Genomic DNA, 19289 nt, shown 5'->3' on the forward strand with positions numbered 1-19289 from the left:
CTTTCCTACATAAAAGAATGAAAAAAAATCAAAGTCACCAGCTAACAGTGAAAATGGGAAACAAGTTATCAGAGGCTTAAGGAGAAAAAAGAAGATATAAAGTGGTTTTCTGGGAGAGTGGAAAAGTAAACATACTAGAGAAATACAGCTGATTTTTGTCACTATTAAGAACACACCTGAGATTAACAGTCATGAATTTAAAGTGACACTGGTTAATATGGCTGTGGTTTTCCTTCCAGTCATATCCACTTTCAGGTGTGGGCACAAGTAAACCAAGAGTAGATTCTAGTGGTTTCAGATAAGTGAATATGATGAAATGAGAGATAGGCAACAGAATTAAGGAGATAAAATGGATACTGGATACTGACTACTGACTGACTATGGAATTCAGACTAGATAAGAATGGAAGTGAGGATACTGGGACCAAAGGGATAGTGAAGAGGTATTTGGATCAATGAATTTGAGGTTCTGGGAGGCAGGTCAAAGGATTGCTGGAGTTGAGGTAATAGGAAGAGAGTGGAGATATGAACAGTGAACACTTCACTTCTTGAAGCGGAGTGATCTGCTTAGGAATGAGATTATGAAGGAAATAGAGTTAATGGTAAAGACAAGATCTAGGATTCGGATGAAAATTGGTAGCTGAAGTTAACTGGAGCGATCACTAAAGTAGAAGATGTCAGAGAACTGAGAGACCTGGATATTAGAAGGATCACATAATGAAACACCAACATGGATTTCCATTATTAATATATTTTCCTGACATAAGATTAATTTTTCAAATTTACAACTGTGACAAATTTAGAACCCTATAGATATCTCGTAATTTTTCTAAGCACCATGATTAAGAACTTCTTATTACGGATATAAGGGCATTACATACAGGTTTCTTATAATACCATGAGGGTACAATGAACCTCTCATAATGCTCACATTATTACATCATGGTTATCTATGCCAGGACTTTGGCTTTTCTATCAGATGACAAAATATATGAAAACAGGAATTGTCTCTTAATTTAATTACCATACCAGTATGGTAACTTGCACATGAGTTTTTCCTTTTTTAAATTTTTTAAAAATTGAGATATAAATGACATGTAACATTGTATAAGCTTAAGATGTACAATGTAGTGGCTTGGTATTTATATATTCTAATATAATTACCACCCTAACACTTCATAAGTTTCAATGGGTATTTGTTGTATAAAACTATTGATTTTATAAGTAGATTATTCAACTTACTGCTTGTCATTCCTTTCAAATAAAAGAAAGTCATTTGTTGAAGCTAATTAATCCTCACCTCTCCTCTGCACCAGGATTCTGGATGTATTCCTATTAGACTTATTACTACACTAATATTATTGCTGATTTGCTTGTTTGTATTATTTACTAAGTATAACTGTGTTATTTTGCTAGGGCTGCCTTAACAAAGTACTACAAGCTGGGTGATTTAAACAACAGGAATTTATTTTTTCACAATTTGGGAGGCTAGAAGTCACACAGACAATAAATAGTAGAACCTAAATTTGAGCCCAGATCTGTTTAACTAGTGTTAGACAAACAATGAAGGTGTTGACAGGGTTCCTCTGTTCTAAGGTTTTTCTCCTTGGCTTATAGATGCCCATCTTATCCATGTGTCCTCACATGGTCTTCCCCCCATATATTCTGTGTCCAAATCTCCTCTTATAGGAATACCACATTCTGAGGTACTGGGGGTCATGACTTTGACATACGGCGGAGACAGAATCCAGTATGCGATAGTAACTTCCTTAAGGGAAGGAAATATGTCTTTGATTTCTGTCTCACTCGTGCTTAAAGTAGGTGGTATACAAAATACTTAATGGCTGTTACTTATAGAATGACTGTTTTTCTACATTAGATGAGAAAATGGAAAAGGGAACCCTGGGTCATCTGATTCTAAGAATGCATGTACGTGGTACAAAGTCATTTTGGTGGGGAGGTACAATTTTTAATTATTCAATCTATTATTTACTCCCTTCTCTCTCACTTTTATACTCAAATATTATGAAGAAAAGTACATTGCTGCACTCAAGTTATGGCAGGGCTACTCAAGCTGTTTTTCTCCTGACTTAATACAGTAACACATATGACTGTGTGTATGTGTATTCATAACAGTTCTGTATTCACATATATTAATATATATTGATGTATATTTTCTTTCTACAAAATTAGAATCATACTTATAATAAAAATGTATTTCTTTTTTCATATTAATAAAACATTATAAATATTTTCCTAAGTAGCAGTTAGAATATGAATAAAATTTAAAGTTAGATCTGGGCTCAAATTCAGATTCTACCACTTATCAACTATATGACTTCGGGCAAATGTTAACTTCTCTGTGCCTCAGTTTTCTCATCTCACAAGCTTATGAAGAATTAAATGGGAATTCAGGTAAAATTCTTAGTGTAACATTTGACATATGCTAAGAACACATTAAACAACTATTATTATTATCCAAAACCAGGATCTTAATGGTACCATAATATTAGTTGAACATCTGTGTTCTTTGCAATATTTCACTACAGTAAATTTGAAATCTTGGTCTATATGTCTTGCTCATAAAACTTGGTCCAGGGGCGCCTGGGTGGCTCAGTGGGTTAAGCTGCTGCCTTCGGCTCAGGTCATGATCTCAGGGTCCTCGGATCGAGTCCCGCATCGGGCTCTCTGCTCAGCAGGGAGCCTGCTTCCTTCTCTCTCTCTCTGCCTGCCTCTCAGTGTACTTGCAATTTCTCTCTGTCAAATAAATAAATAAAATCTTTAAAAAAAAAAAAAAAAACTTGGTCTAGGTCTTTGATTGTTTCCTTAAATTCAGGTGCTAATGCAATTCACTAAGAAACTTTTTATTTTCAAGTGAAATTTTGATCAAAAGGGAGAATAAATAAAATCTATTAATAAGGGAATGCTCAGAGACTGAAGTGCATGGTGAAACTAGCAAAAATTCCTGGTGACCTCAACTTGGAGAAACGGAGATGGCCCAGTATAAGGAAAGTTTGAAAGTCACTGACCAAGAAAAAGACCAGTAATGTTAAAAATCTCTTTCACTGGAGTAAACAATGGGTAGCCTCAATACGATTGTTCTGGTGCTATATACTGCAGGCAGATACAGAACAATAGCACTATGGTTGTTTCTTTTAAGCATCCCATAGCTAATAAGAAATTCAAACACTATAAATCCTGTACTTCTTTCACAGAGATGCTAAGCTGAAAGTGAATTATTGTTTATGCACCACACCTAGTGCTCCAAGCAATACGTGCCCTCCATAATACAAAGAATTTTGAACACAAAAGAAATAAAATAAAATGGAAAAAAATAAAAATTTAAAAAGGTGAATGGTTTAGTCAACTCCAGGTAATATAAGTGTCAAATCAATTTAATGCCACTAGATAGGACAGAAAAACTAGAATTTTCATAAACTCACTCTATCAGGGAGACTAAAATGTGGTTTTGGCTATATTAACCTGATTTTCTATTTCCCTATTATACCAGCACCCATCTGTCAATCAATTCTTGAGTACAAGAGTCAAAAAAATCAGTACCTCTATCATAAATGGATTAAGAACTGTTCCAGAGCAAACTTAATCAAAGCCTCACGAGGATTTCTTATGTATCCATAAAAGGCCACTAACTAATCAAAATGATGTCTATTTAGGCACAACATTCAACTCTTTTCTAGGTTCAAACATGCCAAAAAATGTTAAGCATTAATAAATAAATAAAATAAATAAAATGTCCTATGGAGTTTTAGGCTAGTTGTAAGAGAAAACTAGTTCAGTACTAACATTCAGTGATTAAGTTTTCTGAGGTTTTCGAAAAACAATTAACTTTGCTAAAAACAAAAAAAAATTTAAAACAAAATTTGCTTTAGTTTGCTTTTACTTAAAATTTTTTGAAAATCTGAGATACTTGGAAAATATAAATAAAATAATACAAATCACAAATAAATAATATAAATTATACTGGAGAAAATAAGAAATATAAATTATAAAATGATAATTATAAACTTCCCAGAGTTTGGCAGATTACAATATTCTGTATTCAAAGTATCAAGTCTGCAACTGCAGCGTGTTTTTGAAACAGGTGTCCAAGAGAGAATGTCACTTGATCTAATGTGTCCTTGCTTTGGTAAGTGATACTAACACAGAGGCCAAGAACAAGAATTATGCTTTGACTAGGTCTCTAAACTGACTACAGTCTATTCAAGCTACTTTAGCATTTGAGTACCAAGCCAATGTGCTGCGTTAATTACTGTTATATGATCTTGACATGAACTAATCCCTGTTCCTATTAACTTCCTTAATAAATGAAGCTTTAATGCTTAACTGATAACAGTGCTGGGATAATCCAGAGCAATATAAAATTTAACAGATGAAGGAAGAGTAAGTGATGGCCATTCATCTTATTAACATAATATATATTTGTTTCAGATGGCAGACAGACTGTGGATTGAAATTACATCCTGGCCTAGCATTATAACTGAAACCCAGGCAGGTAGAAGGGATGGGAATGCAGGTCCTATTTAGATCTCTGTATTTTCTCCATACTAAGTTTTTCACATACATTGGTACTGATGATGATAGGATGTCACAGAATTTGATAATCAGACAATATGAATCAACAAGTGATGGGATCTGTTGGCCTATCCAGTAATTGCTTACAACAGCATACAAATAGCAGTGACTCCCGTTCCCATAAAGGCTGCTTTTATCTACAATACTGCATCCCTAACTACCAATCTACATAACCAAAGTAGCATAACTTCTAGAATTAGTAAGTCAGAACTTGTTTTTATTTTATTAACATTAATCCTAAAAATACAGTAACTAAATAGTTAGTAATTAGAAACATACTTTTATTTATTGGAACAAAGCAGTACCACTCTAGAGTCTATTAGTGTACATATTCTGCAAAGCAGTAATCCTCCAGTCCACTGTTAGGAAAGTGACTCTACAAATTGGTATTATGGCTTAAGCAAGTGGCTCGAGTCATGCATGACCTGCTCAGTTAAAATATTCACAAATCCTTCTGCGTACTGGTTACTGTCTAGACTTGGGAAACCTCTACTGATTTTTTCCTTTTCCCCATAGCCATTATTACTAATTTTTGGTGACTAGCAAGGTGGGAGACAGTTAGGACCCAAACTAGAACAATATTGTAGGAATGAAGATACTGCTACTGGCTAATTCTTATTAAGTGGATACTTAATGTGGAAAAGTGAAAAATAACAGCTTACAAAATACTGTTATTATAATTCCATTTCTGTAAAATAACACCTGTCCTTACATGTGTATGTTTTAAAAGTGCGAACTCAAATATTCTTGGTGCTTATCTTGGAAGGTAGAATTATGTATGAATATTTATTTTTGCTTTCTGTTTCACTATATTTTTGAAATGTTACAAATGAATGTTTAAAATTTAAAAAGTTCTTTTATTTTTAATCATGTACTGCATGCTGTGTCCTTGACCCTAGTGGGTTAAGAAAAAGAGTAGTTGTATTTGGTTTTTAAATAAAGTATTGAGGCTTCTTGGGCTCCATTTTAAGTTTTAACCAGAAACATTATCCTAAACAATAACTATGTAACAGAATAGAGGAAATACAGGTAAATCCTAACCTTATTCAACTTTAGAGAAGCTGCCGTTTCAACTATTTTAAAACAGGATAAATTAAAAACAAGGGAGAGAGCCTGAGCAGTCATTTCAACCTAATACTTGTTACTGCCAACAAAGGCAACTCACAGAGGCAACAAGGTCCTGCTGGTGGGATCCCTGCAATCAACATTCTTATCTATACTTCCTGACATTTTAAAAACCACTTGTTAGGGGCCCCTGGGTGGCTCAGTGGGTTAAAGCCTCTGCTTTTGGCTCAGGTCATGATCCCAGGGTCCTGGGATCGAGCCGCGCATCGGGCTCCCTGCTTCACAGAGGAGCCTGCTTTCCTTCCTCTCTCTCTGCCTGCCTCTCTGCCTACTTGTGATCTTTGTCTGTCAAATAAATAAAAAAAAAAAAAAAAAAAAAAAGAACCCACTTGTTAAGAAATGCTCAGAGGTTGGGGCGGCCTGGGTGGCTCAGTGGGTTAAAGCCTCTGCCTTCGGCTCAGGTCATGATCCCAGGGTCCTGGAATGGAGCCCCTTATTGGGAACTCTGCTCAGTGGGGAGCCTGCTTCTCCCCTCCCCTCCCCTCTCTCTGCCTGCCTCTCTGCCTACTTGTGATCTCTGTCTGTCAAGTAAATAAATAAATAAAATCTTAAAAAAAAAATAAAAGAAATGCTCAGAGGTTTTAATAAGTGCCAATATAGAGCATTCACTTAAGATCTCTGGGCCTTTTATTCCTCTTGGAATTTAAGAAACAATAAAACAGATTTGGATAAAAAATATTTTTAAAAAGGAGTTTATGACCTAATCTAAAATTGAAAGCATTTATGAATAGATCTGAGGTAATTGTATCTTCCAGGGCTTAGGTATTCAAAAATCCAATCTTCTCTTCTCTAGGGCTCAAAGTTCTTTATTTTATGTCACTAGTTATTTTTCATCTAAATGAAGAATGAAGTTCAGATAAATGATCTTCAGGGTCCCTTTGAGTTTTAAAATTTTATTAATCTCTGGAAGGCCATATTAATTATTATTTTTCCTTAGTTCTGATAGGAATTAGTAACAGAGAAAACTGGTATTTTTAGTTTTATTTTCAGAGAGTCCAGAAATACTTTTCATTATAATGGTTCTAACAAATATATGTATTCAAACTTATCTACTTCAATAACTATTACATAGAATGTAATAGAAAATAGAATATTTTCACTAATAAAATGTCAAATCTTTCAGAATATATATAAAAAAAATCAACTCTGATAATAAGTACTTTAAGGAACACTTCAAAAATGAATAACCCACCTGATGACCTGGTTACAGTGGGCACACATTGGAGTTCGTTTCCCTGCTGGAATGTGCTCAGCTCTTTGCACTAAAGTGTCCTGGTCACCTGGCTGGGGCTGTCCCCCTGCTGAGCTGGCTGGTGCCACTGCTCCAGACAAAGTTGCACTGTTCGAGGTTCTTCCAGTGGAAAGTGCTAGGAGTTAAGACACAGAAGAATTAGCTTGAGAATATACCAAATATAAACTTTTTCTAGTAATTAAATAATAATATTACTTTTTAAAATAATCTATTGATTTGTTTATTCACTCACACTTATGGAGAGGTTATGTAGCAAACATTGGACTGTGACTACAGAAATGAACAGTAAAGAAAATCAAGGATTGCAGCACAGTGTAAGAGTTAAATGACAGATGAATGCATTCAAAGAGTTATGAATGCATAAGGTATGGATGGAAAAGAGGAGTCACCTCTGCTTCCAAGAGGAGATACAGTTAAGGTGAGTATTGAGAGCAAGATAGTTCTAGTCATCTCTGCTAACCGTAAAAGAGATTTAACTCCCAATACATCAGAGGTGCATTAAAAATCTCAATGTGTTGAGGATAACAAAAATAAAAATGAACTCCCTATATTATCTCTCTTCCTCTATTCTCTAAGTAGACTGTGAAATCGGTCACCCAGTCATATGAGGTAGCTATGGAAGAACCACCCTAGGACTTTCCCTTCCTCCTCTGTTATAATGGGTCCTGCTGAATTTTATAGCACAACTACTTCTTGATTTTGCCCACTCACCTTCATTCCTACAATATTGTCCTAGTTTGGGTCCTAACTGTCTCCCACCTTGCTAGTCACCAAAAAGTCTTGTCTTGTCTTTTTGTTTGTTTGCTTGTTTTTTATGTCTTGTCCTTTTTAAATGCACCCTCCCAACTGCCACCTACGACTAAAATCCTATCAGATCACAACTCTGCAGAAGCCACTTCAAGGATCTCCCTCTTCTGTGACCACCAAATGTTTTTCATGCTTTTCTGAGTACTGCATCCAGGTCCCTTCAGGACTCTCTCCCTGCCCACAGCCTCACCTCTTATCACTCTGCCTCTGTCTTCATGCTGCAGCAATACCAAATGCCTCACATCTTCCTGTGAATTTATGCACAGGTTGTCTTCACTGTGTTCTCCCCCCCTTCTTTCTGTGTACCTAGTAACCACCATGTATCATTTAAGACTCAGCCCAGAAGTCAAGTGCTCCAAAAATCTTCCCTGAAGTACCTCTCCCCACTGTCCATGCTGCATAATCAGACTGAATGTTTTTCTTCCACGTTCCCATAATTTTCTGTGAGTGACTTTATTACTGCTTCTACTTTATCTATCTGTGTCTTTTCTTCCCCAACTGAATAGTTAAGCTCCTTGAGGGCAGGAACTGTGTCTCAGTCCTCATCTTAGCAACTACAGTGTCTGGAACGAATGAACAAAAGAATAATTTAATGAACTAGAATCAATACATAAATGAGTGAATGCAAAATCTGTAAGGGACTGAAACCAACAGGAAACCTTCTCCTTATCCACCAGCAATGACAATGTAGTAGAAAAGAAAAGGCATATATTAAAAAGAGATTTAAAAGAACAACTTTTGTTTATAATAAATAATCATCATAATAACACAAATAAACTACATGTGTGTGTATTGACAGGATTCATACTTTAGGTGTGGTAAGAATTGGTAAGATTAATTAGGATAATTGAAAGGATGATTCTTGTTACCATAAAGCCTGTTTGCAACGATGTGCAACTGCAGATCCAGAAACCCAGCATTTACTAACCTTCAGTACATCCACAGTGCTTGCTCTGGCACTTGAGCTGTGAAATGGCACTTTATTGGCCAGCAAGCTTTACTACTGCCCTTGTTTCAAGTGACTCAGCTGGGCTAGAAATGTGTTTTCATCCCCTTATAGTCACACTTTATCTTACAGAAATGGGAGACAAAATCACTGTATACATTCTCTTCCTTGTCACCTTATTTATAGCACAACTTGCTCCTCTGTGGGTCTTCCATTTCTATATCCAAACTTGACTTCCCTTAGAGCAAACGATACGTGTTTTCAATGCCAAATTCTGGTCTTGAGTTTCAGCTCAAGACATGCAAAATGGACTTCATCTTCTTGCATACATTCCCAGCTCTTCCTAAGAAGTCCTTCCTGTATGTTTGAATTCTCCCACTTACCCAGGCACAACCCTCTGTCTCCTAGTGTCTGACAGTCCCCAGACCCTAACAACTGTTCCACTGTAAACATCCCCAAGGCCTTCTTTTTAATCCAAACCCATGGGTTATCCTGTGAGTCCCAGTCTTAAACCTCTTAGGTGTGGACAATTACAGGTCCCCTAACCAGTCTCTTTGCTGTCAATCTCATTTCAACCTATTCTGCTAGACAACTTTTCCAAATGCACTACTTTCTTTTTTGTTTAATTATTTGTTTGAAGACTTTACAGAGAGAGAGACTTTATTTTACAGAGAGAGAGACAACACAGGCAGGGGAGTGGGAGAGGAAGAAAGCAGGCTCCCCGCCGAGCAGGGAGCCCGATGTAGGGCTCGATCCCAGGACCCTGAGATCATGACCAGAGCCGAAGGCAAAGGCTCAACTCACTGAGCCACCCAGGTGCCCCTAAATACACTACTTTCATCATGGTTTCCTGTTTATCCAGTCTTGAGGGTCCATCCCTCAAGGAGCTCACTCCGGTCTTCTTTACAAACTCATCTTTTATGCTCACTCACACCCTGGTCATCATCATCCTCTATTATACTTAATATTTAACTTGAGCTATCACTATTTGAAGGCACTCTTGTCAAAGCCTTCTAACAGCTCTATGATTCAGGCAAGATTACCAACATTTTTTTATTCTATCTGTGGCAAAGAATGGTTAAGAAACTGGCCCAAGGCCACGAGGCAAATAAAGGACAATCCAGAATCCAGGCAGCCGGCTCCAGAGCCTAGTCTCTTGAGCACTACGCTATCGTCTACTCACTGTCCCTTCAAACTGCCAGGCCGGACACTGCTTCTATGGCCATTAGCCAGTCAAATGTTGCCTTGCCAGGGCTACTCATAGGTTTCTCCTTGTATAAGGCTCATGCAAGTTCCATTTCCTGAGTAACCCCCAACCCCGCCGCCCCATATTCCGACAGTCCAAGCTAGAAATGTTCTTTTGTTCCTCGTAACATTCGCAACACCGCTGCCTACCTAATTTACCAGTATCTTATAACATCTTTTCCTTCCCAAGCCAATTGATAAACTCTTAAACAAAGAGGAAAAACTGTATCATTCTTTCTATTCACTATCATAAACCTGCCTCATAAATAGAAGGCAATAAAGCAAATGAATAAATAATAAAGCAAATGAAAAACGGGAAGGTTCCAAATCATTTTCATTTTGCCTTTCTAGAGAACAATATTGAGATAGGTATTTTTAAAATGTGGATTAGGTTCGGGATTTCAAACAGTGGGAAAGTTACCAATTGAAAAATCTGAAAATCAGACCTCAAAGAGAGTGAAACCCTTTCATCTACCATATGCCTTTATTTTATCACATTATCTATGCATAAGCCCTAAAGTACTGAGTCACTGAGACATTTTTAGCAATAAAAGAGTGTAGTAATTCTCCATCAGTCACTGTAAAACAGGACATAATCCATCTGGTCCATGCCTTGAGGAGAAGGTACATGGGGAACTAACTTATTTAACATGAGAAGTCATTCTTAAACATGAAACATGTGGCTGTGTCTTTAACACATACAGTAAAGCTCTAAACTTTCTGCTATTCCTTGCTTGCAAAGAGAAGCCTTGTTTTCTGTTACTGCCCCATTTTAACCACTTTGGATAAGACAGAAATTCTCACACCTCTGTTTTGTTGCTGTGCTGCTAGTACATTGGCCCGCACACAAAGCTACAGAAACCCTGTTATAATTACCAAGCTCTGAACATTTCCAAGGCATAGTTATCTCCCATATGAATAAAGTGATGTTTCATTTCTTCAGACTGAATTTCTCACTACTTTAGCCTAGGAATGGGCAACTTTTGAGCCATCAAGTGCCAAGCCCCTGGCCCTGCTCACTTGGCTTAATGAGGAGAGGGAGCTGTAAGAAGGTGAGGTCTTGCGACAGGGAAGGCACCACAAAATGAGCCCCATTTCCTTAGTAATTCTGTAGAGAAATGCACTACCGTGCAGAGAAAAAACAATCTTCCACGGGTGGTGCAGAGACTGAAACATTTCACATTTATCGAACCTGTCATAAAAACCACTTTTATGTAGAAAAAATGTATACATCTCTTTAGAGAAAGTAGTTTAAAGATGACAATCTACTTATTCATAATAAAAATAACTATTTCTTTTAAGTTCTAATAGACCTATTAAATAGGACCATTAAATTAGCCTCATTTCATAATCTATGAATCTAAGTCACAAAAAATTTAAGTGACTTACTCCAACTGAATAATGAATGAGTCAGTAGTGCTACCATGAGAACATTAGGAAGAAGTTAGTTCTTGACTCAAGTTTTCCTTTTACACTTTAATCTTGAGCAACTTCCATTAAATCTGGCGTCTTTTGTGGCTTATCTCTACCCCAAGGGGATCATGTTGGAAAATTAATTTTTATTCTTTTGTATAAAACACAGCACCACAAAACGCATCTAGAAATTTAAAGCCACTAGCTCCTCTCTAAACCAATAGTGTTGGTAAGACTATCTTATTAAGAATGGTTATTTGCAAGTCATCTAGAGGTTTAGAATGGCATACATTCATACCTTTTTCATGTTTTTATTTTTCAGCATTATGATAGTCAAACTGAAGATTACAAAGACTATTATTAAATAAACATAAATTAGTATAAAAATCTAGCAGCATACTTTCTTCCTCAGTATATAATATGGAAAGTTGTCAAATTAATGAGGCCACAATATTCTGAGTTGCTAATTTTTCAAATAGTTGTCATAGTGATATGCCGGCGAACCCCAAGAAGTAATACAATTTTAAAAAGCAAACAGAGGGCGCCTGGGTGGCTCAGTGGGTTAAGCTGCTGCCTTCGGCTCAGGTCATGATCTCAGGGTCCTGGGATGGAGTCCCATATTGGGCTCTCTTCTCAGAGGGCCTGCTTCCCTTCCTCTCTATCTGCCTGCCTCTGTCTACTTGTGTTCTCTGTCTGTCAAATAAATAAATAAAATCTTTAAAAAAAAAATAAAAAGCAAACAGAGCCCTGACTTACTAAACATGAAACTGAACTTACAATAAAGGAATAATGTCATTTCTTTTAGATTACAGACTATAAATTGGAAAAAGGATTTTAACCCACTGAGCCACCCAGGCGCCCCAGTTGGAAAAAGGATTTTAAAAAATTATTTTTATGTTTATAATTTTTAAAAAACTATGTGCATTAATTTAAGGAGGACACCCACCTCCTGCTGTTAGGAAAATCTTTGTGATATATCGTTTAGAAAGATAAGGTGAAAATTCTTCACTCTAGAAAGATCTTAACTGCATTATTTCCCAAGGAGGTGATTCGGGTTTACACTATTCCATAAAATAGTTAACACAAGTTTTAGGTAATTTTATATAATTATAATAATATATGTATATGTATTATATATAATATTATAGTAACTATATATTATGTAATATTATAAATACTATAAGGAATTCAAAATTATCTAATTATTTACTGTGTGCTTCAAAAATAGCTCAGCTCACTAAAGGGCACTTGTTTACATAAATAGTTTTAAGAGAGAAAACAGAGATTAAGACCAATAGAATCCCTGGTAGTACAATGTGTGAATTCTCTGAAATCAGATATTTTCTAACTATATTAAGAATAAAGTAAGTTAGGGGTGCCTGGGTGGCTCAGTCAGTTAAGCATCTGCCTTCAGCTCAGGTCATAATCCCAGGGTTCTGGGATCTAGCCCTGCATCAGGCTCTTTGCTCAGTGGAAAGAGCCTGCTTCTCCCTCTCCCTCTGCTTACTGCTCCCCCTGCTTGTGCTCTCTCTCTCTCTGTCTCTTGCTCGGTCAAATAAAATCTTAAATAAATAAATAAATAAATAAATAAATAGGGTTATTTATTGCTTTCTATCCCGATACATTAAAACAAACAAACAATAAAACCCCAGCAGTGAAGATTATAATGTATACATTAAACACCTGGCCAGACTGTACTTGAATAGGCATGAAACTCATCAATTAATTCTTTAGGTTCAAGTCAAATTATTCAACTACCAATAAACTACTCTTATTATTGATATGTAATAGGTATAAAAAAAACTACATTAGGTCAAACCTTACTTGAAAACTCAACATTAAGTCAATTTGGGAAGACTAAAAAAGACAAACTAAAGTGACAATAGATATAATGAGCTAATATCTTCTAAGGTAGGTTGAGATGCAGTGCTTTTGAACTGCTGAACAAATCATTCAGTAGAAGAGCAAGTTTGGTCTTATAAGATGAACTGCTCACAACAACATGAGGAATACATAATGTCATCATTTCTTACCACCTCCATAGACATCCATCCTTGGTCCAAGCCACCAACATCTCCTACTTGACTTACAGTGACTGCCTAGAGATTTTGCTTCTACCCTTCCCAACAATACAGAGGCCAGAAAAACCTAAGCCAGACCTACGCTCAAAACCCGCCAACAGCTCCCTGGTAACCAGTGGTCCTACAGAATGTGATTCCTGCTACGTCTCTGACCTGATCTGCCACTCTCCCTTTGCTCATTACATGCAAGGAATACTGGCTTCCTTACTGCTTCTCTAAATGGCCAGAATGCTTCCTATTCAGCACCTCTGTATGGTCTCTTCCCTCCTCCTAGTATTTTCCCTGGCTGTTTGCATAGCTTGCTTCCTCATTCCCTTCAGGTTCTCTGCTCAATTTAAAAATAACCAACTTTATTAATGTGGCTTTCTCTCACCATCCTATATGAAAGAGCAAACCCCTACTACAAACCAGCATTCCCTATCCTTCTTAACTGGTTTATTTTTCTCCACAGTACTATCCCCATCTAACAAATTTTATATTCTTCTTAGTTTATTTTTTAAATTCTCTATCTTCCCACACCTTGAGGCCAAGGACACTGTTTGTTTTGTTCATTGAAATATCTCCAGCACCTAGAACAGTCCCTGGCATATGCTTAATAAATCTTTATTTAGAGAATGAATGACTCCAGTACCAAAATTATCATCTTCCCATTAAAAGGAACCAGACTCCTTAAAGAAACTGCTAATTCTAGGATTGGGACAGAAAAAATAAACAGGGGAAGTCTAGAATATCTTGTCATATTAGAACAGGAAGGAAGCTATCAAAGACTACTGGAGTTGTATCAAATGGACTTCAAAGAAGCAGATGAGACAGTCTGAGCATTAATAAGGATAATAACCATGGACTAAAATACTTCAAATATGTTTAACCCTACAAGCTTACAATGAGTCTGAAATTTAAAAACAAAAACAAAAAGCCATTAGCATTAATCATCTTTAGAGGATGCTACGGAAACAATTATTTTAAAAAACAGTAAAACTCAATAAAGAAAAAGAACCAAGCTTTAATAATTTATCAGTTTATAACTGATCTGTTCATTTATATCCCTTTCACTCCCCTGCCATTTCTTAACTATTCTGAAGCAAATTCAAGATCTATTACTTAGTATTTCACTATAATCTGCAAAAGAACATTCTTTTTAAAAACCTAACCACAATTCCATTATCACACCTAAAATAAAACAAAATTTTCCTTAATACCATCAAGTAACCAATTTTCAGTTCGTATTCTATTGTTCCTTATTGGCTTAAAAACAACACAAGTGTATTGCTTTACAGTTCTCCTACACAGAGATTACTGAACCCAAATCAAGGTGTTGGCAGGGCTGTTTCTTTCTGGAGGCTCTAGGGAAGATTCATTTCCTTGCCTTTTCCAGCTTCTAGAGGCTACCCAAATTCCGTGGTTCATGGCCTTCTTCTGCTGCCTCAAAGCCAGCAACAAGCTCTCATACTGCATTACTTATCCCCCATCTTCTGCTTCCCTCTTTCAGTTCTAAAGGTCCTTGTGATTATGCTGGACTCCCCAGGATAGTATCCCCATTTTTAAAGTCAGCTGACAGCATACGTAGTCCCATCTTCATCCCTAGCTCACACCTGTGACATGTAACGTAGCATATTCATTGGTTCTGGGTATAAGGACATGACTGTCTTTGATGGTGGGGCATTATTCTGCCTACTACACACACCCCAAACCAGTATTAATCAGGATCCACGGAAGGTCCATTTGTTAGGTTTAGTTATATGCCTCTGAAATCACTATAGTTGATAATCCCTTCCATCTCCCCACCCTTTTCAATATACATGCAGAAGAAACCAAGTCTCTAGTTACACATGTGTGTATATTGGAACTTTTTCTATAGTAAAAACTTAGAAATTTTACACATGCTAAACTGAACTGTTTGATCTTTACATTATAAGGCATTAATATTACTATTTAATAGATCAAGAATATAAGGCTCAGAAAGGAAAAATGACCAAGGACATGCAGAGCTATAAAATGAGGCAAATGTTTTTTGAACAACTACTATGTACCAAGTAATTTGGTAGGCTTTACCACCCTGAATCAGAGAGACATAATTTCTGCCCTCATGAAGATTAAAGAAAGTTACAGACCAGCAAACAGTCAATTATGTCATAGTGGGGTAAGTGGCAGAATGATGTAAAGATAATGAGTGTAATTGTAGATCTTTACTCGGTCAAGTATATACTGAGCCTAACATGTGACAGGCACTATCTTATGTATGGGTACACAAAACGTGAATAATCCTTGTCCTCAGAGCTCCCAGCTTTTCTTGCCCTTTTTTTTTTTTTTTTTTTTTTTGAGTTGGAGGTGCTTGTGGTTCATCTAAGTACAGGAAGTCTGTTGAATATATGAACTCAGGAAAAAGATCTGAGCTAGAAGAATTGATTCAAGAGTCATTAGCATATTGATGATATTTGAGGCTATGGGAGTTAATGAGATTGTTCAGAGAAAGTGAGAATGAAAACAGAAGAGCTTCTAAGGGTGAGGCAAGTAATATAAATACTTTGGGAACACAGAGAGGGGTAGGAGAAAAACCCAGGGAATGCATGATGTAAGCCAAAGGAGGAGAGTGGAGAATTTGGGATTCAAAACCATTTCTGTCTGACTCTAAAGCCTATGTCCCTATGCATTCATTCATCAAATACTTATCATTTGCTTAGGGTGTCAAACTCTTTGCCAGTCACTGCAATAACCTATGAAAATATGAAGGCAGAGCTCCTCAAATGTGGTCTAAATCTGGAAGTTCTAATCTCTGGATCAGTTTAGAAGGAGATGACAGTATAACTGAGATGGCTAATTTCTGCTACTTTAATTTCCTTAATGAGCCTGCCAGGATAAATTTAGGAATAATTATGAAAGCACTGTTTTTTATTTGCCCTGGTATGCCTAACAGCTTAGATTATCACTTTTAAGCCCTTTATGTATTCTATAAAAGATGAGTTTCCTACAGAGATCTAATTTTTTCCCCTAAATCTAGCTGCCCATACTTTTAATGGCTGCAAAGTTCCTGAAATAAAACATATGAATAAAAGGTCAGATTCTTTGTGTTTTGAGAAAGAGAGACATTTAGAAGATGTACATAACTATTTCAGAAAGGAAAATAAAATTATAGATGTAGCTTTTGCTAATGACAAAGAGTCTTGAGCATCTGAACATTAAATTCATTTTTTGTTGTACAAACTCTACATCGGTGTGGAATATTTCAACTAGTAAATTTGAATTAAGATAAAGCAGTGAGAAAGTTATGCCAATAAATCTAGGAATAACCATAAAATATTTCTCTAAATCCTGCAGTATTTTTTTCTTACTAGATCAGAAATAAGGCTGATATCAAGAATACTAATGCTCCCTCCCTGAAAGGAAAAAGACAAATGTTTACAGTCTCAACAAGACAGACGTCATATGTGAGGGTTTATGGTGTGAAAAACAACTGGCTCAAATGCAAAGGGTATTCCAGTTATAAACACTGAAGCTAATGTTGTACTTATATAAATAACTAGGCTACATCAAAGTGACATTCTGGCACTCCTAGGGAGATAAAGGACTGTAATTCAACATCTCAGAGAATTTGTTCACAAAGGTATGGTAGAAATTTTACACATACTAAATCGGGTAGCAATGATGGCAACATACTTGCATATTATCTCTGTGCAGCAAGTGCTTTCTTCTCTGCCCCTTCACCGACCATCTCAAACAGATGGTGGCCAAGAGAAGCATAGAATCCGTGCATTTTGTCTGTCAGGCTCCTTATGTTGAAAGCACAAGCAAGCCTACTCTTCATTATCCAGGCATGAAATCATATCCAGTACAAATAGGAAAGGTTTAAAGTTAAGCCAAGATCTAGGATCAGAGGAAAGTACATTCTAGAGAGGTTTGTGCAAATTTTATTAAATGGAATCAAGGATTTTTGTGTTATTCAATGATTAAAAGCAACACTGAAAGATTAAACTATTATCAGTTCTCTAAGCAGCAGAGAATGCTGGTATGTATGCCATAAAGAATTGGAACAGGTGTGCCCAAGGCTAAGTATCAAATATTTCCGCAACTTCAGGAGGTTTGTTTCTTCCATTAGCAACGAGCCTTTCAACTCTGAGAACCCAGATTAAACTGGATCTAGAGTGTCTTAATTAAAGTGAGCATGGGGACTTGGGTTAGGTTCAGTTCTCTTCTTAATTTGTTGCATCACGTGTCATTAAAATTTGGGATATATGCACTTGCCTTTTTCTCCCAACTGGCTGACCTTACACAGAAAACTTCTTATTTGATCAGAGTTACAAGCAAAAGAAACCCAGTGTGAACCAATGTATTTCATATTAAAGAAAAGACAGGGGGGTGGGGAGGGAGAGAGGAGAAGTAATAATAAGGAAAAAGAAACAAAAAATAAAAGCACAGATAAATTATTAGAAAAAACAAAAAAAACAAATCCAAAGCATCATTTACAACCTTGAGAATACTAAAAAAAAGGTCATTGGTGAACTCATACAGAATCTAAGCTAAGAATTTATTTAAAATACTAAATTTGTAAAATTTTGCTCATATTTAGATGGCAAAACTGTGAAGGACATATACTAAAATTAGTTATACTTACAATATAACATATCTTATTTCCAAAGTAACATGAAACCCAAATGGGCTTGGCTTTTACCATTTTCCCACAAACTTTCATCTGTTTATGTAAGTGAGAAAACAGACTAGTCTCAGAAATAAAGGAGAAAGATAACTCAGGTTTGAGTCGCTCATATAAATACATTTCTTTTAATGTAGGAGGAAAAAAAAAAAACCTGAAGCAGAAAGAGGAATAAAATTTAAGGAGCATTCTCCATGTCAAACAGTATCAACAATGTCTCTCGAGATGATACATGTTACTGGAAAATTGAAATACTCCTGGGATACTCCTTATGTTTCCTTACTACTATCACTAATTCTCTAAGATACTTCTCTCAATTAAAACCATTAGATCTCTGAAAAAATGATACTTTATTATCATTATCCAAAGTTATGTTTGAAATTCACATGTTTTAAAAGCAGAGAACACTGCTCAGCTATTTTATGCTGGAGAAGCAATAGAGCTACCATAATGATTAATGTTAACATTCGGGCTCCTTGTTCTGCTAATTTCTAGCTCCATGAGTGCAGGAATGTATTACATATCCTCACGTGTAAAACAGCAACTACCTCAAAATGTGGGAGCCTAAGTGAGGTGGTATAACTAAAATGTTTATGTACATTTTCTTGAATGTGTAAGAAATGCTTCATAAATGTCAATTATTATCATACAACAACATAGGATTTTGTGTGGTTAAAAAAATAAAGTATCAACTCATTCAATAACTACTTAGAAAATACATACAATGTTTTAGATCTAGGAACTCTTGGTATGAAAGATACACCCAAGAATAAGATATCTGCCCCAAAGAATTTATCTTCTTACATACAGGTGTTGTTCACAAAGAGGCAACAGAGTGCCTTCAGATTAGTGTTGTCAAGGGTGCTCGTGACTCCAAGAAAAGTTTGCATATACTATACAGAATTATCAAGCATAATTTTTCTTATTCCTATGGTTTACAGCTAGGTTTGGCAATTTTCTTCTGTAAATGGTCAGAGAGTAAATATTTTTGGTTTTGTGGGACATATAGTTTATGTTGCAACTATTCACCTCTTGCCCTAGGAATGGAGCCACAGACATCATGTAACAAATGTAAATAAATGAGCATGTCAGTGCTCCAATAAAACTTTATTTATAAAAACAGGTGGTGGGCCATATGTGACCAAAGACCATAGTTTGCCAACCTGTGGTTTAAACCATA

The 19289-nt window shown here is 36.2% G+C and overlaps 1 protein-coding gene across 13 annotated transcripts in view; it reads right to left on the reverse strand.

Moving 5' to 3' along the window:
* PDLIM5 (PDZ and LIM domain 5) overlaps positions 1-19289 on the reverse strand; it is a 201138-nt gene that overhangs the window by 15559 nt on the left and 166290 nt on the right. For all 13 annotated transcript variants that reach the window (XM_059172610.1, XM_059172596.1, XM_059172633.1 and 10 more), the window contains one exon: positions 6910-7084. In XM_059172610.1, the coding sequence (XP_059028593.1) occupies positions 6910-7084 (175 nt within the window). The remainder of the gene's footprint in view (positions 1-6909; positions 7085-19289) is intronic.

The sequence above is a fragment of the Mustela lutreola genome, chromosome 1 (genome assembly GCF_030435805.1).
Source record: "Mustela lutreola isolate mMusLut2 chromosome 1, mMusLut2.pri, whole genome shotgun sequence".
Taxonomy (NCBI): domain Eukaryota; kingdom Metazoa; phylum Chordata; class Mammalia; order Carnivora; family Mustelidae; genus Mustela; species Mustela lutreola.